Source organism: Ricinus communis, chromosome 2, assembly GCF_019578655.1.
Source record: "Ricinus communis isolate WT05 ecotype wild-type chromosome 2, ASM1957865v1, whole genome shotgun sequence".
In the NCBI taxonomy this organism is placed as follows: domain Eukaryota; kingdom Viridiplantae; phylum Streptophyta; class Magnoliopsida; order Malpighiales; family Euphorbiaceae; genus Ricinus; species Ricinus communis.
Window position 1 is genome coordinate 33,621,086 of NC_063257.1, and position 27,959 is coordinate 33,649,044.

A 27,959-nucleotide genomic window follows, 5' to 3' on the forward strand; every position below is an offset into this window, starting at 1 on the left:
TATTAAATTGAATACTCATTTTTAATTTACTTTCAAAATATTTTTCGATAATAATTCTAAAATTTTACAATAAAAATAATATAAAAAATTAATTGTATTTAAAAGAATAATAATTATATATTAATAAAAATAGTTAATTCTAGATTTAGTAATATGAGTATTGAAGATGTCGTGTATGTTCGTCTTTTCACATATTTTATATTTAAATATAATAGATTTTTTATTAATTTACTAATTTTTATATTAATAAATATAATTAATTTGTCACGTCAGTTTTTTATTATGATAAAATATCTTTTAAAAGAAATTAAAAATATATATATTTATTTTAAAATTTTAAAATAATTAAATAAAATTGTTAAAAGGTGTAAAGTTAATTATTTAATTAGTAATTAGGTTTTTATTATATATATATATATATATATATATATATATATAATATATATATGTATTATATTATATATATATAAAAGTTTGAAATATATAAGCTTGGAAATTAAATAGGGGAAGAAAGTGGAGTGGAACGCGGGGATTATCGGTTGTAAGATAGGATGATGATGAGGGTCTGCTGTGCCCTTTTCTCCGGCCCTATTATCCTCTCTACTTCAATTACCCGCAATAGATTCTGTTTACCCCTTCCCTACAACAACAACAGCTCTCATTTCCAATCCAAAATCTACGGCTTAACTTCAATTACGCACCCAAACCCCATATTCCAACCAAATTATAAGACGACAGGCAGGAATGCAAATTCCCCCATTTTTTCAAATTTATGTGTGGCAAATGCACAGGCACAGCCTTCTGATGATTTCATTGTTGTCAATTTTTATCACTTTGTCTTTATCAAAGACCCCAATGCCGAAGTTTCCAACCACCTATCTTTTTTGCAGGTTTTCTTTTTCTTCTCTATTTTAAGTACAATGAACTGTGGCAAAATGTGAATGCAGAAGTAGCTAAGTCTCTTTTGATTTTGCGTGTTAATCAGTAATGCTATCTGTTAATGAGTTTGTAATCCGTTCATGTAATTTTCACTCGTAGTTCCTAAATATAGATGTGGTATCCATTAATGTCATTAAACATTTTTGAATTTTAAATTGGTTCCGTAATCTGTCTAATGTTGTTTAAGTTTATTGGAATTTCACATTATCAAAGTAAAATTTGATGAATTTTAGCATTAAAGAACCAATGGATTATTGCAATATTACCTCCATGAATATCAGATATTTTCGATGAAATTTTAACTGAAATTGTTCTACAAGGCTTTCTAGGGTATAAAATTAGGGGGTGTAATCGAGTCGAGCCAATTCGCGAGCTACTCGCTACTTGAGCTACTTGAGCAGCTTGACGAGCTGAGCTTGCGCTTAGGCTTAAGAAAAAGTGGATGGAGAGTAGGACTTGAACTTGCAAGCTCACTATGAGAATAATAGAACAGGTTTGGAAAGTATATAATTTGATTTGAGCAGGCTTGAGTTTAAATTATTTTGATACTCATGACGAGTTCGGGTTTTATATTCACAGGTAGCGAGTACCCATTTAATATTAAGATTTTACTTGTATTTTTAATTTTAATATTTTTGCTTTAGATCTTATAATTTTTTTTATCTAATTGGAATTTTTATTAATTGTAATAGATTGTTTTATTAATTGTAATAGATTGTCTTATTAATTTATTTATTTTTATTTTATTAATTTTTATACATTAAACAAGTTTATTAAGTAGACATATGTTTTCTTACCTAAATTTATTCATATAAATAGGCTTTTGCGAGTGATGCCCATTACCCGGTTAATACCTATAAAATATATTTACATAATCGGGTTTGGGTAGGTTTTAACAGTATGCAGGTAGGACCTACCGGATTTGGGATGGGTACGAACAGTGAAGTTAAATTTTAAACGAGTTTGGAATGAATTTAGTCCCACTAATACTATAATTTTATATAAATGTTGATAATCTTGTGCATATTGACAATTATAAAATTACTTAATTAATGCAAATATTATAATATAATAATTAAATAGTTTTAATATTATATAAATTAAATTTATTACTTAAACTTGATTAGGCTCGAACTCGACTCGTATAAGCTTGAGTTCAAGCTAGTCTATTTATTACTCCTTCACTGTGTACAACTTCTATAATACTATTTGCATGCACAAATACGAAACTTCTAACAATCTTACAAAATGAGCAGGCTAAACACTACTGCAATTGAATTCTGATATATTTTTTACTGCTTATTGGTTTCTTCATGTTTAGATCCAAAATCTATAGTAAAAAATCAATTGTTTTACTGTTCATTTTTAGATTCTGATTTTGTATTAGACCACGAGGCTTGTAATATAGAAAGAAAAAGCCTCTAATTTTTTTCTGCTTAAATTATGGGCTGGTGCTCATCTTTTGACTTGGATTTTGTGTTTTCTGCTTATTTACACATCAGGATCTTAACATACATGGCAGAATATATCTGAATGAACAAGGGATTAATGCACAGGTATTTTTATTTTTCCTGAGTTTTATTTCGGGTAAATTGCAATAGTCAGCTGGCATTTGACAAAATTCACACTTGACTCCTTTATCGAAAGTAATTTGAATAGTCGACTTTTGGACAATAAACACAAAATCCCCCTGACATTTGACAAAATCAACTTTCCACTCCATGAATTCTAGAAAGGAATATGGAATAATATGCAATACAGTCTCTCACTTTCAACGATAATAACTCCTTAGATTTTCAAATTAAATGATACAACAATTTAATGAATCCTTTTCAACTTCTTAGGGACTGAAATCCTAATTCATTGGAAAAACTCTAGGACTAAAATGTTCTTCAATGTAAAGCCATAGGGGGCTAAATTCTATGCTTTCTTTAAATGGGAGGACTAATTGTAGAGACGAGATATGAAAAGGTCGAGGACATTTAATTCAGTTTTGAAAATGCACGGATTCGAGTGAGTCCTTTTCCTTTCAGGGTTGAGCAAACCTTTGCATGGATTTGAGAATTTTCCCCTTTCTTTAGAAATTGGCAATTTTGTCTTAATTAGAAAAGTTGGTTGCAATTTTATACAACTGGCCAAATTGAATGTGAAAAAAATATTTTTATTGCTAAAGGGAAAGGGGTAAAGGAGAGAGAAAATTAGGTGAAAGTGATGAAGGGATGGAAGGAGAGAGAAAGGCTAGGGAGAGAGAGATAAAAATATGATCTATCTCTTCTTTTTGTTTTTGTTTTTCTTTTTTTCTATTAGCAGTAAGCATATTGTTTTCTTCTTTAATGACTAGCTGGATAGAACTACAACTGATTAGGCCTTCCTGTTGTGCTTGACATTACAACTAATGATGGTCCTTTCTTGTCCATAGCAGTATCGACTCAGGAAATCTGATTTTAATGAACTTATGAAATCTTTAATCCTGTGAAGCTATTAAAGAATCTGGCAGCCGTATTAAAACTACCCTTTCATAATGGAATTTCTGCTAGTAACAATGGAGGTATTGATGGCCACTTGTCTATAACTGAAGCTTCTCCTTTGTAAAGGAGAAGCACATAAAATGGAATTTCACGTTGCACGAACGTTTGAGTATGATGAAACTGGTTAAAAAGGTGCAAATTCTCCATCGTAACATTTTTCATTGATGATTTGCATTGTTTTGCAGTACAGTGGACCATCAAAGCATGCTCTTGCATATGTTGAATGGCTAAGAGAGGATTACAGATTTTCTGATATACTGGTTCAGATATCTCCAGCATTCAATGGACATGCCTTCCCAAAATTAAAGCTGCGATATAAGCCCTCTCTAGTACAGGTAAGAACATGTTTTACATCTTGCAGAACATTTTTGTCTGAAAATTTTCCCATTCTATGCAAACTGTTTATCTTGATGGATAATTGTTTTCTTTTGCCACCCTACATTTCCCATTCTCCTTAGTTATTTCCTTCTCAACGTATTTCTTTTTTTTTTTTTTAAATATCTTTTATAAACAAATAGATGTATGTGTGTAATATTTTTCTTTTGAATAAACCATAAAAAAATAATGAAATTACTCTTTGAGGTCTGAGAGTAATATGTTTTGGTTCCTATACATCACCTTTTTGGTTGATGAATTATTCATGTGATTAATGAAAACATAGCTCTGTATAATTTCTTTTGCAAGTTCTTTGGTATTAATTCTGAAAAAATCCCAAAAGTTGTAACTTGTTATCATGTGATCAAATTTGTACAGAATAATGACAGGCCAGCTTATCACAGTAATTTTAAAACAAAGTTGTTTCAAGTTCTGACATTTTGGAGCCTTTTTGACTTTTGTTCTGGGATATAATGCCACTAAGTTGTTCTGTTGGAACGTTTTTCTGATTTCTTCCTAATACGTACATTTAATGAAGAGGTGAGACTCCTTTATTACCTTTTTTATTTTAGAAGGTAAAACTATTTTATTATGCGTTATCGTTTTCCTATTTGGTCTTTGTTTAGTTACCTTACAGTCATGTTTTCTATTTGTCTTATTATTTGTCATCTTGCTTAATGCTTCAACCCTTTTTTAATATAACTATTTCCAACACTCTGAAATTGGGGCTTATTACAAACTGAACCCTATGCTTTGTACTGGTTTAGTGACAACCCTTTTTTTGAGATAACTGTATATAAACTATTGAATTAAAGATCTCACTGAATTCTCTTTCCTCAAGTTCTCTTCTATTTATTTATCTTTTGATATCTTGGCAATGAGGGGATCTAAGAAATGATTTTTATTCATAATGATAACTGAATTGTGAATCATGGTTAAAAGAATCCCACCTTATATTTAAAACTTCTCTAAGATTTCTTACGCAATGCTTAACTATGATGTATGTATAATTATTTAAAAGTTAAAACCCTAAATTTGTTTATGCAAAGTTAGAATGCGTTGAGAAATTTCAGAAGAAAATCGGTTGAGAGAGAAGGATTAAGAATTAATTGCATTGCTTTTCAACTAACTTTTGTGAAACTACCTTTTTATGTATAATTTTTTATCAGAATTATTTTCTTTTTTCTCAATTGTACTTCTATTCAGTAGTATCGAACTAAGAATTACATATTTTATATCTTCATATGTTGTGTAAGTTTATATTTCATATATGTATGTTAGTGTACAAATTCAACTGGTTACAATTCTTTCTTATCAGTTGGAAGGAGGAATTTCACATCTCCCCTTGTTGGACCCTTCAATGCGAGCAACACCTCTAGCTCCTTCTGAGTGGAGAAAAAGATTGGAAATGGTACATGAAGTTGAAGGGATGTCAAATTCAGCTCTTGGTTCAAAGTATGTTCTATTGGATGTGAGAAATGGTACATATTCTTTCTCTTGGAAATTGTTCTTGCTTGAAATTCGCCTTAAGTTCTTCATTCAACATGATCAATAAGTAATGCAACTTGATTCATAAACTAACTTTCTCAGTAACTACCTCACTAATTTAGAAACTTTCCCACACAATAACGAAACTGAAAACAGTGAACAAAAATATAAGAAGGCTGAATTAATTTTTCTATATTGATGTACAGCTATTTAAAGAGCTTAACTAGAAACAAAAAAGGCAGCTAATCTCCCTAATTAAGGAGAAATATACTATTCAACTAACTACCCTAATATAGAAGAAAATAAATATTGATTCCTAAGATTACTAATACAGCTCATAAACCTCTAAATATAGAGTATAACAAATATGGTACATAATCACAATTATTTACGAGATCTTTCAACAGAATCTGAACATAAACTACTAAAGGGAAGACAAAAAATAACTACTGCCTCCTTGGTTAGTGACACATGACTTGAGAATGTCTGATCTAACTAAGTTTATAACAAAATCCCATACTTGCCCTTTCTTCCAGCTTCATTCTCCGGAAAACCTATTACACTAGTATCATGAGAACACTGTCTAACCTTCCCAAAATATCCACTAGTGACATCTCTGCTTTAGTGGCAACTCTCTCTTTCTCTCGCTCTGGTTACTCTTTCTTCTGCATCTGTCATCACTTTAATGTTACAATGACCAAAGCGTTATATTCATTAGCCTCTTGTATTTACTCGAGTATTAGAAACAAATTCCGGTTGATTCTGTTAGACTACTTTCAGGTAATTGCCATTCCAACATTATTACTAAATTATAGATGTTATAGAAGTTTAGTGATGAAACTGAAACAAATTGGCTATGGTGACATTTTCATTATTTACTTAATGATTGGTCTTTTGATGTGAATGATTCTCTTTGGGAGATTTCTTGAGAAGATTGCGCCAATGAAGGCAAGGCATAAATAGGAATGGGTTAAGTGTCATTTCTGACACTGTCATCGGCTGGGATTTTGCTGCTTGTCACTATCTCTCTGTCTCTGGTACAAATCACGAGTATGTCACTGTTACAGAACCTTGTTAATTGCCTGTCACTTTGTAATATATAAGGTTCTGGAGTACATTTGCTTTTCGGGAGACTGTAAAAATGATGCTTGTTTTTGGACAAGGTAACATCTACTTTGTCAATTACCACTGTAGATGAATTGACCAAAAGCTCATTCTATGGATAAAGCACCAAGTCAAATCAAAGTAGGAATAAAATAACGATTAACAATAGAATAGAAAGCTCCTATATACATTTAAATTCTGTACAATCTCTCAAACATTCACCTTGCTCACTTGCACTGACTTCCACTTGGTTCTCAGTTAGATATTTGTTGTATACTGCTATCATGTTTGAATCTTAAGCTAAAATGTCGCGGTGCATGTTATTGCCCCATTTGAAATAAAATGCGCTACAATATATATCTTCCACAATATATATCTTACTTATTTCAGATGCGGAAGAACTCAATACCCATAATTTAATGATTGAAATGCAGCTCTTGTTATTCCTTTTACCAGGGTATGAATGGGATATTGGTAATTTCATTGGGGCCCAGCGACCTGATACAGAATGCTTCAGGAGCACTTCATGTGGAGTATCCGATGCAGAGGTATGACCAGAATATTCATGTATGGTCAGTTATGACAGCAGAAAATTGAATGCATCGATGGCCAACTGATTTCCACCCTGATTGTGTTTATCAACATAGAAAATGTCTAGGCAATTGTTTTTTATAATGTTTGCTCTTATGCGTAAAAGTAGTTGACTCTAATTGTAGATGCTTTGTTTTTAATTATAGATGGTTAGTTATTATGTAACTATTTCTTGTGCTTAAATTTTTTTTTGATGTAGATAGAACTATTCTATCTGATTCCCCTAATGATAATATGAGAAAAATAATGGTTTTCCTCTTGATCCTAGGGTATTGTTTTTGGTCATCTCTCTCTCATTATCTTTAAATGAATGCAGAGGGTGCAAGACGTAGCAACAGCTATGCGAAGAGCATGTCTTGCTACCTTTTTTTTTGTCATAGCATTAAAATTCTTTTGTTCCTAAATTTTATCAAAAAATTTGTCTTGGAATTCTTTGATGCTAAAAACTGATGGTGATTGCCTCACATGCTTGTATCCATGTCAATGTGGCCGAGTTCTATAGAGGACATGTATTTGAGCTGTGTTTGGCTGACAAAATCTCATGTTTTTGAATTATTGAGCTGGAAATGAGTTCGTTTCTGACTGGGATTGGCTTATGATATAATCAAAGTATTGAACAAATTAAGTATGGTTTCTTTATTCTTTTATCTTTGGGAGAAAATTCTGCCCACACTTTATTTGAGGCTTTGTCTGAACAATCCTTTTTATAAGAATTTTAAAAGAAAAGTTTAAGTTATCTTAAGTATTTTCAATAATTATCAATCAATGGCATTGCATTGGATATACTAGTAAATAACTAATTGAGATGTAAAAGAAGAATCCTTCTGTAAACGACTTGCTGTTTGTGTAACTGCGTTAACAAGGTAATCTGGTAAATCCAAGTGCCCCTTCCTTCACTACCTCTTCCAAAGAGGCTTTTATGTAATAAGGCACCTGAATATTTGGTAGAGAATCAGGGATTATTTTTTTTTGAACAGATAAAAGTTGAGCACATTGTTGCCAATAAACTAGATAATAAGATAAATTTTATCACAGAATTACATAATAACAGTCATATTATACTGAAAGAACTCAGATTATTGAGAAGAATAAAATACAAAACCAATTTGAATAGAAGCATGAGAAAGTCAAAAATGTTGGTTTACAAATTAGAGGTTGAGAGAAGATCTGAAGATTGATAAAGTTTATGTTTTCCTTAACTCCTTTTTTGGAATTTTGTCGAAGAAAATTACGGGCTAAACATTTAGCCTATGATATTGTCACAAAAATCAAAGGTGATAATGCTAAATCATCATACATTGTCTATTTAAAATTCATTTGCATAGTTAAACTGAATGGTTGGAGCAATCTAAGTTTCAAAAAATGTTGTCCAACTTCTAATTTTACGCAAACTTCAAGGGCTTAGATGTGATTCACCTTTGATTATTTTTCTTTCCTACATCAACAGGAGATTGAATGTCACTATTCGCTTATAATGTACAGGTATATGTACAATTTTGCAGATTGTTAATATCTTGCATGGAGAACTGACATTTCTGAGGTTTACTCTTGCATGTGGTTGGAATGTTACCTTTTTACCTTTTCTTTTAAAATCTTTTACCCTATAAAAGAAAGTTATAGATTTATGCTATCTTACCTAATTTGTTGGATTTGTTGAAACATATAATATTCTAATTTAACCTTAATTCCTTGTAAGATTAGAGAAATTCCCCTGTGGTTATGAACATTCTTTAATCCATTTTCGTATTTTCTTTTAATTCAGGCCATTGCTTCGGATCCTTTAGCAAATGCCGATAAAAACACAACACAGATATTTATGTATTGCACAGGAGGCATCCGTTGTGATGTGTATTCTACTATTCTCAGGTTTTTTCTTTTAATTTTTATTTACTCCTGTTGATTTTTTTTCAGGCTATGGTGACCTTATTGAAACACAAGTAAATTGACGATTTCTTAATGATATTGAAAATCAAGTCTTTTCTGAGATTCAGTGACAAGTCCCACAATCACATATGAAATTAACCAAAAACTATCATAATCCAATTCAGTTTCTAAGTGTCAAGGATAAGATTAAATGAGAATATGAAAAATGCTTAAGAGGAAGTAGTTGGCATTTAAAATCAGTTGGAAGAGCTAAAGATAGACACCTTTTTCTAATAGGTTTCACTCTCTTTTACCAAACCAATTATCTAATCATTCCACTTACATTGTAATGACTTTGTCTACTATACAACCTGTATAGTACGTGATTTCTTCTGGTTCTTTTTCAGCAACACTGTTCTTCTATTTCTGGTACATTCTTTAAGGGTTGCACTAGCATTCTGGGGATCAAAAAGATCTGATTTATAGTTGTGTTTTAAAGTGTGTACATCTTTTACTCCTCCTGGTTAGTAGCAACTCTTTTTCACCCTTTTCTACTTTGTATTTTCGCTATTCTTTTCCCTCTCCGAAAGAAAACTTTCTTTGTAAAGTGCTTTCGGTTTCTAATAAATTTTTATATCCCAATGACCATAACAATGTATTTGATGAGCCCTTTAAATGATTTCTATATCCATTCATATGGCATCAAATTGAAGTGGATTAACATGCAATAATTGATATCATGATAATGGCAGAACGAGTGGAATTATTACTTCATGAAAAAGAATGATTAACTTATACATGTCCCATGATAAATAAATCATTTTCTTGCAATATTAGTTATTAATAGAAAGTCACTCTAAATTTAGTAGTTATAATAGTCAGTAGTAATATTGTAAAGAGAAAAGAATCTATATGGTCTGCAAGAGTACAAGAGCTGTAACAGCATGTTTAGAAATACAGTTTATACGAGTATATGATAGTTTCTTCTATGAAACTTCTACCATTTTCATGGTCTTTTTGACTTTGAAAGGGATTAAATTTGTTTCTTTTCTTTTTATTTTTATTTTTAAGGTTCTTAATTTCATATGGCAGAGAACAGGGCTTTCAGAATTTGTACACTTTGATGGGTGGCATTTCTCATTATCTCAGTAAAGAAGGCCCCATAGAGTGGGTTGGAAATTTGTTTGTGTTTGATGACCGTCTCTCTCTTCCACCTTCGGCCTATAATTCTGATGCCACAGCAGCCGCGTACAAAACTTACCAAGGACCCAAGAAGAATCTATATGCTAACTGTTATATTTGTGGGTCACATGTCAGTGAGTTGAGGCATCGAAACTGTGCTAATCTTGATTGCAATTTACTTTTTCTGTAAGTTCCCTTTCATTTGTTCTACAGTTATTACATGTCTAATAATATTTGAAGCTAGGTATTAAATGTAGTCTTTTCTCAATTGCGATTTAAACCTTCAATTTCAGATGCTGTATGGACTGTACGAAGGATTTAAGAGGATGTTGCTGTATGAAATGCACAACTGCTCCTCGGCTTAGACCTGTTCTGCCAGGGAATCAAAGATACAAGAAATGGCACACTTACCGAGAAATGGAAATGCAAGTCAACTTGACTGTTTGATATCAAGATTGGAAGTTACTAGGTGTCCATCCTCCTGAAATCTTCCATTTTTTTTTTGTCCTCTCATGAGCATGTGTTGTAGCTAAAATATTCACTCCAAGTGACAATTTTTTATGAACTCTTCCAATTTTGTTTCTGGCATTAAATTAACCAGCAAAAAGTTTCTTATATATTGCGCACATGGTGTAGTTTGGGGTGATTTACTTGAGAGGTCCTATAGAACCATGAAGACCTGTGAAAATTCTACTTTACAGCTCCTCCATTTCATTATTATTACAATCAGTATATGAAAGGAAGTGCAATGTCCACTAGCCTAGACTTGGGTGCGAAAAATGATGACAGGTTAGGTGCTTGCTCCTGTCCTTGAAAATTTAGTGGGTAGATGTGAGTTTCTTTTTCAGTGAATTGAGAGGAATCAGTTCTTTCCATTGAAAATACAAATTGCTATATCTGCTACAACTTACTAAACCATTTAACCTTCTCTGATTTTCACATTTACCCATAAAATCTCAGATCTATCTTCTCCCTGTCTCATCCTCACCCTATTCTTCCTACAGCCTCAACCTCGCTCACTTATTCTTTCATTCTCTAATGTTTTCTTTTCTGTATTCGGTCACATTTTTTGGCAATAAAAATTAGTCTTTTATTTATTTCTGTTTAGCAAAACCATAATCATCTTTAAACTAGGTACACTTAGATTTGCTCTTCAATCCTCTTTGTAGGTTGGACTCTCATTATCTTTGAGTTATTTTGTTTAAGAGCTTACATGCTGATTCTGGATATTCTTGCCCCTTCGCTCTCTTCCTCTTTCTGTGTCTGTCTGTATACCGAAACTGATGTTTTCCACCTGTGATGTTTTCTTGTATGCACAGAATGCAGATTGTTTATAATCTGGAATCTTCAAGGTCGCAGTGTGACAGGTAATCCCAAGTTGAATCTTGATTTACTTTGCCAGGGCTTGTTATGAGATTTTTTGGTTCAAAAGATGGGCAAAGCCAGTATGGTCCATTGTTCTAAGACTATCTAGAGTCTTCAATTTTAAAGTAGTCAGGTGTTGGAATAAAACTGTTGAAAAATATGATTTTGGGGATCAGCCATAATTAAGTAGATAGAAAAGTTCTATTTTTTTTTCTTCAACATTAGTAGGAGTTCTTCAAGAAATGAACTGCAGTAAGGTATTGATCAAATGTTGCTTTCTAGCAGTATATCTGTTGTAGTGAAGTCTTTCAGTGATTTTATTTATTGTCTTCTATTATTGGAAAATGTCTATGCTACATATTCTTCTGGAATTCTTTTCTTCTCCCTAGGTTGTAGGTGATTTTTCCTTTAGTTTATGTGAATTGGGCTTTTCCCTCCAGTTAAACATCGGACATAACCTTGGAATTGTTTTGCTGCACACAATGGAAGAAGTAATAACTGTGTTATTTTTAATATCTTTCCGTTAGAATGCATACTGGATGCAGATTGTATTTTGGTTATGATTTGGAAGACTACTGCATATAAATGGTTGCAATACTAACGCCCCTATCTTCAATTGTATGTATATAAGTATGTATATTAAGAAGAAACAAGTGAACTTTAAAGATGTATTTCTACAAATGGTTTGTCTTCTTTATACACGACGTGTTTCTTCTCACTTTAATTTTGGATGTCGAATTAGAACATTTGCTGCAATTTGACCATAATGGTTACATCATTTTGCAGTCTTTCACTTCATTTGATTCAAACACATCAATATCAACTGCATAATGCTGAGGATGTATTTACCCTACGTATGGAGGAGGTAATGAAGTTCTAAACCTGGTGTCTGTCCTTGTATCTTACTCATTCTAGCTTCTTTATTTTATTGGTTGCTTCTACCTAAATGCAGTGCAAGTTTTTGTCATATTATATAACATCGCGGTTCTGTTGCAGAAATATGCCTTTCTGTACTTGCAGTCTATGTTTCTCGGAATTGCATTTGTGTTGCAGCTCTAGAGACATTTTTCAGCATGATATTTGCTTCCTATTCTAAGTGTCCATCAATTTTAATCATGGTAAAAAAAAGTCAATATTAAAAGAAATGGAAATTTAAGTCATTAATCACTTCAATTAATTACTAGACTCGAACAACTAAATTCTTGTTTTTATTTTTTTTATTTTTATTAGCCAATTAGTCAAATGATCAGAATGTTCTGATATTGATTACTTCTTTTTCTAGCTTCCAACTCAGAGGGTGAGATATTGTTTTGCATTGATTAAGATTATACTCTATTATTTCAGAATTAGAAGACAGTTAAATACAACTAACACGATAAAAGATGTCCATTTCAAAATTTATTTCTGAACATTGCATTCTAGATATCTACTTAAGAAGGATTTCAGGTTGTATAGAGATATTTAGGAGCTCTATTGGAACCACCTATGCTCACAGCTTAGAAGTTGCATTCTAAATGAGCTTTGCTTTAAGCTTTCATGTAAGCAATAATGCTTGCATCATGCTTTTTTATATAAATAGGTTTGGTATGAGGAGATGCTTGAGCTTCAATGTCGTTGTTTCGTGGCTTTTCCTCTGTTTTTCCCTTTGTCTTTGCTTGTCACTTCAACCTAAAAGACTTGCTGTTGCCATGCACTCTTAAAGTTTTGAGGTACTGATAATTTCATGACCTGATTACATGTTATCCTGTTTTCTCAAAATATGATTCTTCTGACTTCATGATCAAAAGTGCATGTTTTATGCAAGCTAATTGAAGCAAGTTTGTATTTAACAAAGATTTGACAATATTTTATATATTAAGGATTCGAATTCGAAAGAAGGGACAAACAAATATTCAATCCAACACCTTAACAAACATCAGAGAGAAATCTCTCAATCCAGTAACTTTGTCCTTATGTTTATTATATTTTTCTTCAGCAATATTTATAATTAAATTTGATGCAATTTTTTCTCAATTAAATTTTCAGCTTTTACTTCTTATGTTTAGCAAATTTATTTTATTCAAACACCAATCAAATACAGGTAATTTAGTTGCTTAGCTAGGATTTCAAGTAAAAATTGTATTTGGATGCGAGGTGATCTATGAACAAGAGTCAGATGAAGCGGAGAAGATCCAATTGCGTAATTTGGACCAAGCACACCTTTAAAGTTTGATGACGCAAGTCCACAAGTTCATTACCCAATGGAAGAATTGAACCTTAGCTCTTATGAGACAAGACGACTTATATCAGCACTTGCCAAAGGTTTTAGAAGAGAAAATGTGGAGGTATTGACAAAATTCAAATATTGCTTTGTTTGGAATTACGATGAAATGTCAGGATTAATTAGGAGTTTGGTCGAGTATGGCCTCCCAAAAAAGCTAGATTTTGGCCTATCAACCTTTTAGGAGGATGTCAAAAAAGATAGTTGAAGGTAAAATAAGCTATTGAAAAGCTAATAAGGCAAGCTTTATTAGGCGTACCACATATATTTAATGCTTATCTAATGTGGTTCCTATTATGAAAACGAATGGCAAACTACGTGGATGCATTGATTTCAAGGACTTAAACACAGCTACGCCAAAGGATGCACAAGTTATTCCTATTGTAGATATGTTGATTGATGCAGCTGCAAGGAATAAATTACCGTATTTGATGCATGTGATTGATATACATGATGTACCCAAAACTGTCTTTAGGTGTCCATGAGCTATTTACACTTTTAAGTGGAGAGTTATGTCCTTCGGTTTGAAATTGCAGGTGTTACTTAACAAAGTGGGGCGAGATTTTCATGATATGATAGTGGATCACATTGAGCACTTAGAGAAAAATCTTTCAAACGATGAGAGCACAAATTGAGACTTAAACCTATTAATGTGCCTTTGAAGTAAATGCGGCGAACCTTTTAGGGGTTTTGATACATTACAGAGATGTGGAAACTGACAAAAAGAAGCGAAGGCAATGATGGAGGCTAAAGCTTCACAAAATAAGAAAGAATCAAGAGATTCCAAGGCCAGGTAAATTACTTGAGGAGCATTATCTCCAACTTGACAGGAAAGACTAAAGAGTTCTCTAGCCTTTTAAAGCTGAAGGAATTAGAGGAGTTTGGGAGGAACATCATCAAACAAAATAAAGGAATATGACTGAGCCTCCAGTAAGGAAGGATGTCCTTTCAAATTGTATACTCAACAGCAAATGAACCTATAGGATGTCTTTTAGCACAAAGTAATGCCACGGGACATGAGCATGCCATATATTATTTAACTAGGGTCCTAACCCCATTGAGGTAGAATATTCACCTATAAAAACATCATGTTTAGCTTTATAGTTTGCCTGTATCAATTGACATTACATAATTAAATCTAGAGTATATCCAGTGTCTCTGACATATTTATGAAAACATGTACGTAGCATACCACTAGCCTGTTAGGGAACATAGGCCTGCCAGAGTTGCTTTTTCATGACCATTCCCTTCTTCCCTCCTATATAGTGATAAGTACCTTTCGAGGGGTGGGGGTGGGATGGGATCTTGCAGTCTCAGAAGGTTTACCCTTAGTTCTTTAATGACATGCCTTTCCTGCCTAGGTGACATATCATAACTTTTACTTCTAAGGCTCTTTTGGGCGGCCACAGCCAAGCCAATCTTGTCAACTAGGTTGACAATAACAGAGCCAAGTACGTTCAGTTGTTCTAGATAACTAGAGAGGATATTGAAAGATTATGTTTTCTCACTTTTGAATATTACTGATATACAACACTTATAAAAATAGGTATTTAAGGGCCAGTAAAGGAAATAAATTAAATATACAAACTAAGGCATAATTAGAGCTATTTTCCTATTCTTTACATATTGACTAATTCCATAATCTATCCTAATTTACAGCTAGCAAATCCTCAAGAGTTAGATGGATTTCCAGCCTAAAAATAGAACTGGATTTCTATTTGAGATACCATTTCCAATACTCGCCCTCAAACTGGTTTAAAGATTTCTTCTATAGCCAGCTTGCTAGTTAAGTGATCAATTTGACGTTTGTGCAACCCTTTTGTAAGTATATCTATAATATGCTCAGTGGTTGGTAGGTAGGGTATTTATATAATCTTTTTTCGATTTTCTCCTAGATAAAATGCTTGTTAACCACCATATTTCGTTCGATGATGGAGAACAAGATTGTGAGCAATGCAATGGAAGCCTTGTTGTCACAATACAACTTCATTGGTAGATTGCATGGAACTTTTAAGTCTTTTAGCAGCCTTTTAATCTACAAAATTTTATAAATTCCATGAGCAACTACTTCGAATTCAACTTCAGCATTACTCAAAGCAATCGCGTTTTGTGTTTGATATCACCATGTAATCAAGTTTCTTCCAAGAAAAGTACAATAACTTGATGTAGATTTCTGGTCAATTGCACTCTCTGCCCAGTCTACATCAGTATAAACTTCAACTAAAAATGTCTATGTTTTTTCAACAACAGACCTTTACAAATTATTACAAACCAATCTTTAGGGCCTTGAAACAATTGGATAAAGAGCGACAAATAATAAATAAAGTATGCAATTATAAAACAAAAAATAACAATGCATAAGGCTATTAAGGTCGAACCCGCGCAGGGTTTAAGCTTCCAGAAGACTAAGAGTGCCAAAACGATTACATTTTATAATAATGATTTATATCGAAGGGTCTGGATTGAATCCGCACGTGTTCAATTCACAAAGAGGAGAGCAAATAGGTTTTGCACCCCTAAAAATAAAAGTGGATAGCAAAATTTAGAAAAAAACTAATATATACTGAATATCAGATAAAATTAAATTTGGCCCTCAAGTGATGGATTTGAATGTAAAATCAAAATGATGTTTTTAAATAAAAAAATGAGTGTAAAACCTTTCAAAATACTTTATAGGATCTTTTTTGAGGATGAATAGAGTTGAGGTGTTTGTTTGGAGGAGTATAGAGAGAGGTGTTTTTATGTGTAGAGAGAGAGAGGTTTTAGTGTGTATGATGTGTGTGGAGAGATGTTAAAGAAAGGAGAGGGGATTAGAGAGAGAGAGTATGTGGGATTTGGATATGTAGAATGTGTGTAAAAAAATGTGAAGGTGGATGGGTTTTATATAGGTTTGGTCTCAACTTGCGCTAGCTCAGCACTGAGCACGTGCGAGCTTAGCCTGAGCAGGCGTAAGCTTAGGCCTGAGCCCGTGCGAGCTTAGTCTGACAGCTTTGCAAAAGTGTGGTTTTTTGGGTCTCAAGGTTTTAAGGGTGATCCTTAAGACAGTTTCCATGAGTTTGACACGCATTACTTATTCAAGAGCATTCCATCAACTAAAATGTCTTATCATCGGGCGTATTGAAATTTTAACTTGAAAATTTGGTGATAACACCCTCAACAAAATGAGATTGTAGAAAGAAAAAAGTAAACATATCTTTAAAGTGGCTCGTGCGATAATGTTTTCTATGCATGTCCCAAAATACTTATGGGGAGATGTTGTTTTAACATCTTATTTGATTAATAGAATTCCTACCCGTATTCTGAAATATGTCACACCTTTAGATAATTTCAAAAGAACATTTCCTGAATGGCTGCACTGTTTTTGTTCATATACCAAACTAGTTTCAATCGAAACTTGATCCTAGAGCAGAAAAGTGTGTTTTCATATGCTATGCCCTAAATAAAAAAGGATGCAAGTATGATAATCCCTACACAGAAAAAGATCTTTGTCAGTATAGACATCACTTTTCTTACAAATCAACCTTTTTTAATAAAAATTATCTTTAGGGAGAGAAAAATAAAGAAGAAAACTTTTGGGAGATTTCTTGCTTATTATCAAATCCTATTATCTTTGATACTTTTGTTGTTGAAAAACAAACTCAGGAACTCAATATTCAAAACTTTGAAAGTAAGGGTAATTCTAGTCAAAATGTGCCCCTGTTAGATAGATCACAAATATGGGGAGAAATACTACAAAAAGGAAAAGTAAATTCTGAACTTGAGTTCATGGTTTATTCCGAAAAAAGATTTAACAAAAAGGCAAAGACCTGTCTATCATGATGGCTGAAAACCAATTAGAATCTCATAATGATTCTTCAAATGATTCAAGTAATTTTGATCCTAATATCATTTCTCATTTACCTCTATTAGATCTTGATATTCCTATAGCCATTAAGAAAGGAACTTAAATCTGCACCCAACATCCCATTACCAAATATTTATCCTACCATAGACTTTCCAACAATCATAGAGCATTTATTTCTAATGTGTCTAAACCTGCAGATGTGATCAATATAGGAAAATTCTAAAGGCTTGTTGGAAGACTAATTTACCTATCTCATATACGTCCCGATATAACATTTGTTGTAAGTTGCGTGTGTCAATTCATGCATTCAGTAGGACGAGCATTTTGAAGCAGTATATAGGATCCTAAGATATCTCAAGGGTTCACCTGGTAAAGGTCTATTGTTGAGAAAACATAAACATTTTTTAGTTAAAGTTTATACTGATGTAGACTGAGCAGAGAGTGCAACTGACCGGAAATCTAGATCAAGTTATTGTACTTTCCTTGGAAGGAACTTGGTTACATGGTGATGCCAAACACAAAACTTGGTTGCTAGAAATAATGCTAAAGTTGAGTTCGAGTAGTTGCTCATGGAATTTGTGAAGTTTTGTGGATTAAAAGGCTGCTAAAAGACTTAAAAATTTCTTGTAATCTACCAATGAAGTTGTATTGTGAGAACAACGCTGCCATTGCATTGCTCGCAATCTTGTTCTCTATCATTGAACGAAACATGGTGGTTAACAAACATTTTTTCTAGGAGAAAATTGAAAAAGGATTATATGAATGCCCTACTTAGCAACCATTGAGCATATTGTAGATATACTTACAAAAGGATTGTACAAACGTCAATTTGATCACTTAACTAGCAAGCTGGCTATAGAAGATCCAAGATAAAAAAGTCATATAATCATAGGCTCCTGAATTAATGATCCAAGGAGCAGAATTTAGACTACAAGATAAAGCATTAAGATTGTTACATGTTTTAGCCAAAGAACCACATAGAGTACTAAAAGAGGAATTAGACTTTAGCAACTTTAGGAGATGATTGTCTCAACTTCATTTGCCATAGGAAGTGTACGATTAGATGTGTCACCAATCTTTCAACTCTTCCAATTTGATGGTTTCTCGTGAATCTTTCAATAGGTTTCTTAAGTATGATGTGGTTTTTTACAGTAATTAGATTATGGTTGAGAATTTTCAGTAAGTGCTTTTTTAGCACTTGCATTAGATGTCATCAAGGCTGAGTTCTCAATAAATGTGCTAGTTTCCTTTTTTCGAAGCATAACATTCTTACGACTTTCTTCCCTTCTAACCTCAGCAAAGACCTCACCAATAGGGGGGTAAGGCTGTCAACCAATAATTCTACCCCTGACTTTATCAAACTCAACCTTTACTTCTGCAAGGAATTTATATATCTGATGGTTTTACACCATTTTGTGTTGTGGTTGTAATTTTGTGGTGATTTCCATTCATAATCATTGAACAGATCTAGATCTTGTCATAACCGCTTTAAATAATTGAAGTACTTAGTAACATTGTCCTCTCTTTGATGAAGTTCACCAAGTTTAATTGTAATTCATACATTTATTTGAGACTGATTTCCCATATCAGATTACATCTTATTAATATTATCCCAAAGTTCTTTAGCTATGGAATAACACCTATAGTTGGAGCTAATATCTTTCTCCATGGAATTTACAAGACATGTCATGACCATGGAGTTTTCAGCATCTCAAACAGCGTATGAAGAGTCCTCTTTTGTTGCGGCAGTCTTCTCTCCTGTCCCAAATAGACATTTAGACAGATTAAGACCAATTTTTCCACGTCCCGAATTCTTATTTATAGTAAGTTTTTAAATGACCATTTGGAACATGTGTGCATGGTTTTGGATGTTTTGCACAGGGACTATTTGTATGCTAACTTCAAAAATTATGATTTTTGCACAAATAAACTTGTTTTCTTAGGTTTTATTGTTAGTGTAAAAGGAATTGAGGTGGATGAAGAAAAGGGCAAGACAATGAAGGAGTGGCTGACACCTACAAGTGTTGGTGATATGCAAAGTTTTCATAGATTGGCTAGCTTCTATAGAAGATTCGTGAAGGACTTTAGTGCCTTTGCCGCACACTTGACTGAAGTTATCAAGAAAAGTCTGGGTTTTAAATAGGGGGAGGTGCAAGAACAAGCATTTAATATGTTAAAGGAAAATTTGATTTCTGCTCTTTTACTTGCTCTTCCTAATTTTTCTAATGCTTTTGAAATAGAATGCGATGCTTTAGGTTTAGGAATTGGTTCTGTGTTGATGCAAAAAGGGCAACCAATAGCCTACGTTAGTGAGAAGCTAAATGGAGCTGTATTGAAGTACCCTACCTATGAAAAAGAGCTATATGTGTTGATCAGGGCTTTAGAGATGTGTTAATACTACCTTTAGTCGAAAGAATTTGTGATTTATACAGATCATGAGTCCTTGAAGCACTTGAAAGGGCAAAACAAGCTCAATCAGCACCATGCAAAGTGGAGCGAGTTCATAGAGTCTTTTCCTTATGTAATTAAATACAAAGAAGGTAAGGATAATGTTGTGGTTGATGCACTTTCAAGAAGGTACGCATTATTTGCTGCTCTATATGCCAAGTTATTAGAATTTGAATACATTTAAGGCTTATATGAAGATGATAATGACTTTAGCAAAATGTATCAAACATGTGAGAAAGTTGCTTTTGATAAGTTCTATAGGCATGAAGGCTACTTGTTTAAAGAGAATAAATCGTGTGTACATGTTCTATGCGTGAGTTGCTTGTGCGTAAAACCTATGAGTGTGGTTTGATGGGTCATTTTAGCATTGCTAATACTTTTGAGTGTTTTACATGATCACTTTTATTAGCCTAACATGAAAAAGGATGTTGCTAGAATTTGTGATAGGTGTATTATGTGTAAGCAAGCCAAGTCTAAGACCAAACCACATGGTTTATATATGCCTTTACTCGTGCCTAGTTCTCCTTGGATTGGTATTTTTATGGACTTTGTGCTTGGATTACCTAGGACTAAGCGTGGGCATGACTCTATTTATGTTATTATTGATAGGTTTTCTAAGATGTCACATTTTACTGCTTGTAGTAAAATCGATGATGCACAATATATTGCATGTTTGTTCTTTAAAGAGATTGTGCACTTACATGTTATGCCAAAATCTATTGTTAGTGATAGGGATGCTAAGATTTTGAGCTACTTCTGGAAAACTTGATGGAAAAAGTTTGGTACTAAACTTTTATTTTTTTATTAATTGTCACCCTCAAACTGTTGGTCAAACCAAAGTAGTTAATAGAACTGTCTCAATTACTTAAGACTATGGTTAAGCGAACTTTTGAAATCTTGGGAGGATTGCTTGCTGCACATTGAATTTGCATATAATCGTAGTGTGCATTCTTCTACTAATTTCTATCATTTTGAGATTGTTTCTGGTTTTATTCCATTGAGTTCTCTAGATTTAATTCATTTACCTTTGAGTGAACAAGTAAATTTAGATGGAAAACAAGCCAATAAGGGGCGAGTGAAAGTCGTGTTTAAGCCTAGTGAATGGGTTTGGATTCACATGCGCAATGAACATTTTCCAACTAGGAGACAATCCAAACTTTTGCCAAGAGGAGATGGACCATTTCAAGTCCTTGAGTGCGTCAATGATAATGCCTACAAAGATTTTCCTGGTGAGTATGGTGTTAGTGCTACCTCTAATAGTGTTGGTTTCTCTCCTTTTGATTTTGATGAAAGTTTTGATTCGAGGACGAATGATCTTGAAAAAGGGGGGATAATATGACCAAGGCCAAGAATCCATATACTTTAAGAGGCCAAGACCTTTTAAGCATCCAAGAAGGACTAATAAGATCAAAGGCCAAGAAGATTAAGAAAGTACTTGTTGGGCTTATCAAGAATATTTGGATTCAAAACACTATAAGCCATGAGGAGTCAACTTTAAAATCAAGTCCAAAAGTTATTAGCTCGATCTAATACTAAGCGACTTGATTAAATCCAATTGGGCCTTAATTATTCAAATCAAGCTAATAGGGCACTATGGAAGCAAGTTGGGCCAAGGAGGAGTTAAGGAGCAAGCTTATGCGTGTGACCTCCTTAAGTAATTACGGTTTCAACTTAAACTTATTGACTAGTCAACAGGAGGGGGGAACCGTCTATTTTTGTTATTTAGGAAATTTCTTATATGCTTTATTTTGTTTAGGAAGTAATGATTTACTCTTTAAATTGTAGTCCTTCTTTCTTTATCTTTATGGCTCAGTTTAGCCATCGAACCACACACCTGATCAACCGACCAACCTGTCATTCACGAATTCGAACTTTGGGTTTCAGACGCATCTTAGCCTTTTATAAAGATGTGGTTCCTCGTCCAGAAGACTTCTCCGCTTCATTTCCATGGAGACTTTTCCTACCATAAGAGACATTTCCCTCAACATCCGAGCAATTCCGGTACCTTTGGTATCTTTCATGTCTATATCATCTTCCCATGAGCTTCCACTACTACGGACCTTATGGTTTTGCATAGGGAAGAAAATAAGTCACATCCCGCGTTTTTACATTATTTGAAAATCATTATGCATGGCAACATCGTCTCGGAAGATTAGTTCATCAAGCGGGGCCTCCTCAATATGAGGATCATGCAAAGGCTTTAACCTACCACACCATCCTCTTTCTTCACCAACAACACAATAAAGAAGACACTGTCTCAACAACCATCACTCCCTGGAAAACCTTCCATGGCCGGCTTTGAAGAAATGCCTTTCACTATCAAACATGCTCTACTTCATAAGGGAATGAACTCAATCATTCAACTAATGAGGCATTTCCAGAATGTCGGCATGCATAGGAGACCCTCGGATCAAAGACGACTGATTTCTCCTACTTCTTCAACACCTTCAACTTCATCCAATCATCCAAATGAAGCCACACCATCAATGGAGTTAAACCCGACTTTCCTAGAACCATGGTCGCATGACGGAAGAACCTCCTCCATCGGATTCTCAATTATTGTCTCAAGAGATATCTCGAAATCTCCTCGATGCCATTCATCCGACACACCGGCCCATCACGGCGCATTCATCATAATTATGGCATAAGTGAGTCGGATGACTCGATGAAGACTACTGAACATGGACCCATGGCGTGTTGGTGAAGGCGGATAAGCACTCAGCAGATGCTCGCTAAGAAGATGCTACATATTATTGTCTTAAAGTAGATATTTTGGCTTTTTATGTCACATGTTTTTGGCTTCTTATGTCACATGTTTTGTCTTTATGAAAGGAATATATTCCTTTTCGCATGCATTAAGCATAGTACTCTTGCGAAATTGTAGTTTGTAAGTTTATCTTGACATCTCCCTTCCTCCTATATAAAGGAAGGATCGTCTCTCTTGTAATTCAAGTTGTGTAAGAAATAAACACTTATATTTCTCTTATCTTTCATGGCTTTCTAATTTCTCTCTATCCTATGGCAATGAATTACACGATCTATTTGTTATAATCCAAAGGGCTAACTCCACCACCATTCGAGTTTGGGAGAAGCGGGGAAGACCCCATGGCGAGGTGCCTCTTTGGTCTTAGCTTAAAGAAACTCTCTTGCCTTGAGTAAGGATATTCTCCTTGAGTTTACAGCATGAGGATTCTTTTGGGTCTGGTTTCAAGATCATCAAGATCTTCTTGACAAGCACATCCGGGATCACACTTTGAAGGATCACAATCCCAGATAAAGTGTCCATTGATCTTAGAGACATAGACTTCCCACCCATCTGATCTGAAACTATGAATGGGAGAACCATTCTTTCAGGCGGAGAAGCTGTTTATCAGGAATTTGGCGTATCCTTACTCAAGGCAAGAGAGTTTCTTTAAGCTAAGACCAAAGAGGCACCTCGCCATGGGGGTCTTCCTGCTTCTCTGAAACTCGAATAGCCGAGTGGTGGAGTTAGCCCTTTTGGATTATAAGCAGAAGAAGAATGAGAGAAATTAGAAAGCCATGAAAGATAAGAGAAATATAAGTGTTTATTTCTTACACAACTCAATTACAAGAGAGACGATCCTTCCTTTATATAGGAGGAAGGGAGATGTCAAGATAAACTTACAACCACAATTTCGCCACCGGCAAGAGTACTATGCTTAATGCATGCGTAAAAGGAATATATTCCTTTCATAAAGACAAAACATGTGACATAAGAAGCCAAAAACATGTGACATAAAAAGCCAAAATATCTACTTTAAGACAATAATATGTAGCATCTTCTAGTGAGCATCTGCTTTGTGCTTATCCGCTCTTCACCAAATACGCTTATTGGTGGGTCCATGTTCTGAGTAGTCTTCATCAGAGTCATCTGACTCACTTATGCCATTAAAATTCACCATTTTCTTCCAACTAAGTACAAACTCCTTTAAATCACTCCTACATACATAAAACAACCTAATCAGCTCCTTTAAACTTTGAATAATCATTGAAACTAAATATAAAGGGAATAAATATATTGACTATTATGCTCTTATCATAAAGCATGTTTGAGTTGGACATTTTATATTATACATGTATCTCGACACAACATGACATGGCACAACATGATTTGCTAGTCCTAATCCTAACTAAGCTTGTAAATATTAGCTAAGCTTGGTTGGTGTTTAGAAGTAATTAAATATAGTAAGGGTAAAACTATAAGTTGGAAGTTTAACTGAAAAAGAATTGCATTGTACTTGATTGTAAATATTGCTAGAAAAAAGCTAGTAACTTTGTACACTGAGTTTGAAAGTTGGAATGTTTGGAAAGAAAAATAAAATAGATGTTTGCACAATATTTGGTCCTTCATGTGCCCTAGTATCTTAAGTGTGAAAGAGACGAATTATCTCAAAATTAATGTGTTTAATGAAAAATAAATGATTGCACCAATCTAACTTCTATCAAAACGATTATACGAAAGGACTTAAGGGACTAAAAGTTTTATGGGTTCTTATTCTACTTCTAAAAGCTTTGTTAAATATAAGTGAAATGGCTGTTTTAAGATACAGGACTACAACTAAAAGCTGAGGAAATAAGATTAAAAAAATTGAAAGCTGAAGAAATTGAACTGAGAAAATAGTTTCCATGAATACTAAAATAAATCTAAGCTAACGGAATTAAGGACCTGAAAGAAAACTTGAATAAGTAAAAAGCTATGATACTACAAAGAAAATATTGCTAAGTATTGCTGATTTGTTGATATGATTTTTGTTGAAATGATTGTTGGTCCTGATTCTAAAGTGAGCTCCTCAATTTATAAACTTTTTCAGCTTGGTGATCACGTCTCTGATAACTGCTTAAACCCATATTCTTAATGGAGCAACTTGTTGAGGTAATTAAGCATGTGAAGCTATCTTTAGAGAAATGGTGCCATCAAATCTCCCACTTTCTCAAAAGTTGAACGTAAAGTTATCTAGAAGGTGGTGCAGTGGAATTCTCCAACTCTCTGCTACGTGACAATTTTTTCCTATTTTTTCTCCTGAAATATCTCTCCATTACCTTCAACTTCTCAAACCAATTGACTCCTCATTCTCCATATTTTACATGTGATGATTCAATAAAGTCTCTGCATCAAGGTTCTCCATTACACCGCTTTAGGTATTTGAAAGATTACTGCACTGCTTCAACTATCTAATTTAGTGAAATAATTGCTACATAAATAAATGAATCGGTGAAATAAATAATCCCTGCATAATGGCTCTTCATTGCACCACCTTGGATATTTGAGTTAGTAAAATAATTACTGCACCGCCTCAACTGTCTAAGTCAGTAAAATAATTATTAGACTGCATTGTCTTAGCTAATTAAGTCAATGCAGTAAATAATGTGGACTCAACAACATCCATGCATAATGGCTTTTCACTGCACCACATTGGATATTTGAGTCAGCAAAATAATTAGTACACTACCTCAAGTGTCTAAGTCAGTAAAATAATTATTAGATTACACCACTTCAAATAGTTGAGTCAGTGTAGTAATTGGACTGCATAAGGTATTATGCACATGGGTAAACAAATTAAGATTGTTGGGCTTAGGCCAAAAATATTTTGTGTAAACGATTGCCCTCCGCGTACGATTCGGCTGAAACCCGAAACCGTATGTGTAAAAGCACTTAGCACAATATCAACCGTTTAGCTTCAAAAATTTATAAGAAATGAGTTTTTTTAGAGATGAACCAAATAAAATTGAGAAAATGGAACTAGCAAAACAAATTGCCTACATACTCCTTTGGAAAAAACAAAAGTTATTTTCCAAAAGAATCCTGAATCAAATTTATTTATATAAAAAATTTACCTCCTTGAAAATCTTAATAGACAAGATTTAATGATAATTATTTGATTAAAGAGATTTTATTTTATTTTAATATAATAAGAGGAAAGATAATCGATTAATATTTTAAAAATAATTGCATATTTATTTGTTCCTCTCAGGTTCCTAGCCCTACTGTTATAAATAGAATAATATGGCCTAGGTGTAGGGTTGGCTAAAATCATTCATTACTAGAGTGATACACAACAACTATTAGAGCTTCAGTTAAAAGAAAAGTCACTAAGTAAGAACTAGAGATTTGGAAACTTATTTGGAACAATAGAAGATTTCTCAAACCCAAGTAGCACTGAATTCTTAACCAATATTTGATTCCACCATCTCTTCATCTTTAAAGACTTGAAGATCAACATTTAACGGTGACAACCTGAGGGTTCTCTAAATTCCACACCATTAGCATCTCCATCTTTACAAAGTTGCTTCTTTTATTTTATGTTTTAGAAACATGATTACGATTGAAATTTTTTTGTTATTTTATACGATCCATAGACTTACATGATTAGATTAATGTTTTTCCTGAATTAACATGTTTATAATTTGCTGGGTATTGAACATGATAATATGAACATGTTGGGAATTGAACTTGATAATAATAACATGTAGGGTTTCGAATCTTTTAATATGTTTGCTTTTAGGTTTCAGATATGTTTAGTCAAATGATTAGGGTTGCATGTTAGATTTGTGTTTTCTATTTTTACGTTTTTCCTTGTAATTAAATTAGTTTTTAGGATTCCATGATTAAAACTTGAAATCTGTCGTATTTTCCTTACTGTTAGTCTTGTTTTTAGGGTTTACATGATTTTCTTAGGATTTCTATTTAATTTAATATTTTTTATATCCTTTGCTTCATTTTTCTTGTGTTCTAATCGTTTTTTAACCTTTTATGCACGTGGAATTGGCTCCAGGGCGACGAGAATCGAGTGAAAAGCCGCAAAACTGCCAACCAAAGCCCTAGAGCCAATTGACTGTCCAATATTCAGCCCTAAATTCCTGAATATTCAATGTATTGTTGATATGTTTGTATATTGTATTTAAAATTTTAGGTGTTTTTCTTCTTTTTTTAATTGTAGGATGAGTTGTAATAGCTAGATTTACTTTCTGCACTTTATTTTTGTTTAATATATGTTCAAATAATTGTAACATGATTGCTCAATTAAAAAAGGGCCACACAGACTGTAGGTTAAAATTAGACCCAACATTAAAACTGCACTCTTTTAGGTCAATAAGATGACATATTGGAATTAAATTTATAATTCATATATACTTAGTGGATTTTGCCATGTTTTAATTAAACTAATTGGGCCACAATTAGATTTAAGATTATTTAACTAGGCCTTATCATAAAAACTAGTCCATTAGATTTAAAGGCTGGAATCCATAGGAGATAAATAATGGCATTGTGCTAACCATAAAAGTTATACGTCAAGGATATTACTGGTTAACAATGGAAAATGATTGTATAGCTTTAGTAAGAAAATGCCATGAGTGCCGGCTTTACAGCGATTTGAGTCACATATCTCCGATTAAGTTACACAATTTGACATTCCTATAGCCTTTTGCAGTTTGGGGAATCGATATCATCGGAGATAAAACCTTATTTGAATGGTCACAGATACATAGTAGTGGCAATCGACTATTTCTCCAAGTGGGTTGAGGCTGAGCCATTTACTACTGTGGGGGCAAGACAAATGGTTAGGATTGTAGGAGGAATCTAATCTGTATATATGAGGTCTCATATCACGGTGTGACAGATAAGATGTGCAGTTCATGGGCAAAATATAAGATTTGCTAGCTGAATATAAGATCGAGTATCACAAGTCCTTTACATACAGAACTCAAGCAAATGGAGCGGTGGAAGTAGCTCATAAGAACTTAAAGAAAATGCTCTCGAAGATGGTATGGAATTATAAGGATTAGTCGTTGTAGTTATCCTTCATGCTTTGTGAATATTAAACAACTGAGGGGATGTGATAGGACAGACTCCATATGCTTCGGTTTATGGGACTGAAGCGGCCTTGCTAGTTGAGTTGGAATTAAAGTCTTTAAGAGTTATTGGAGGTTGATCAGAATATTAGTGGGTTGA

At 33.5% G+C, this 27,959-nt stretch overlaps 1 protein-coding gene across 12 annotated transcripts; it reads left to right on the top strand.

Annotated features, from left to right (window-relative positions):
• The first annotated feature begins 495 nt into the window (after positions 1-495).
• LOC8264508 (rhodanese-like domain-containing protein 8, chloroplastic) lies at positions 496-27,135 on the top strand. 12 transcript variants are annotated; one of them, XM_048371181.1, is made up of 13 exons: positions 496-890; positions 2,442-2,495; positions 3,653-3,802; positions 5,161-5,323; positions 6,891-6,982; positions 8,788-8,891; positions 9,981-10,256; positions 10,364-10,539; positions 10,707-10,859; positions 11,390-11,437; positions 12,222-12,300; positions 24,820-24,881; positions 26,782-27,135. In XM_048371181.1, exons 1-8 carry the CDS (start codon positions 552-554, stop codon positions 10,515-10,517), a joined length of 1,332 nt encoding a protein of 443 aa, XP_048227138.1. In that variant the 5' UTR covers positions 496-551; the 3' UTR covers positions 10,518-10,539; positions 10,707-10,859; positions 11,390-11,437; positions 12,222-12,300; positions 24,820-24,881; positions 26,782-27,135. The 12 variants fall into 12 exon arrangements, with proteins under 12 accessions (XP_048227138.1, XP_048227137.1, XP_048227136.1 ...); XM_048371180.1 differs by lacking the exons at positions 24,820-24,881; positions 26,782-27,135 and adding exons at positions 13,569-13,759; positions 14,232-14,871; XM_048371179.1 differs by lacking the exon at positions 24,820-24,881.
• The last annotated feature ends 824 nt before the right edge of the window (positions 27,136-27,959 follow it).

Coding starts and splice junctions, on each gene's coding strand:
- LOC8264508 (XM_048371181.1), top strand. CDS start 552: ATGATGATGAGGGTCTGCTGTGCCCTTTTCTCCGGCCCTATTATCCTC. Junction 5,324..6,890: donor TCTATTGGATGTGAGAAATG/GTACATATTCTT, acceptor TCCTTTTACCAG/GGTATGAATGGGATATTGGT. Junction 10,257..10,363: donor GATTGCAATTTACTTTTTCT/GTAAGTTCCCTT, acceptor CTTCAATTTCAG/ATGCTGTATGGACTGTACGA.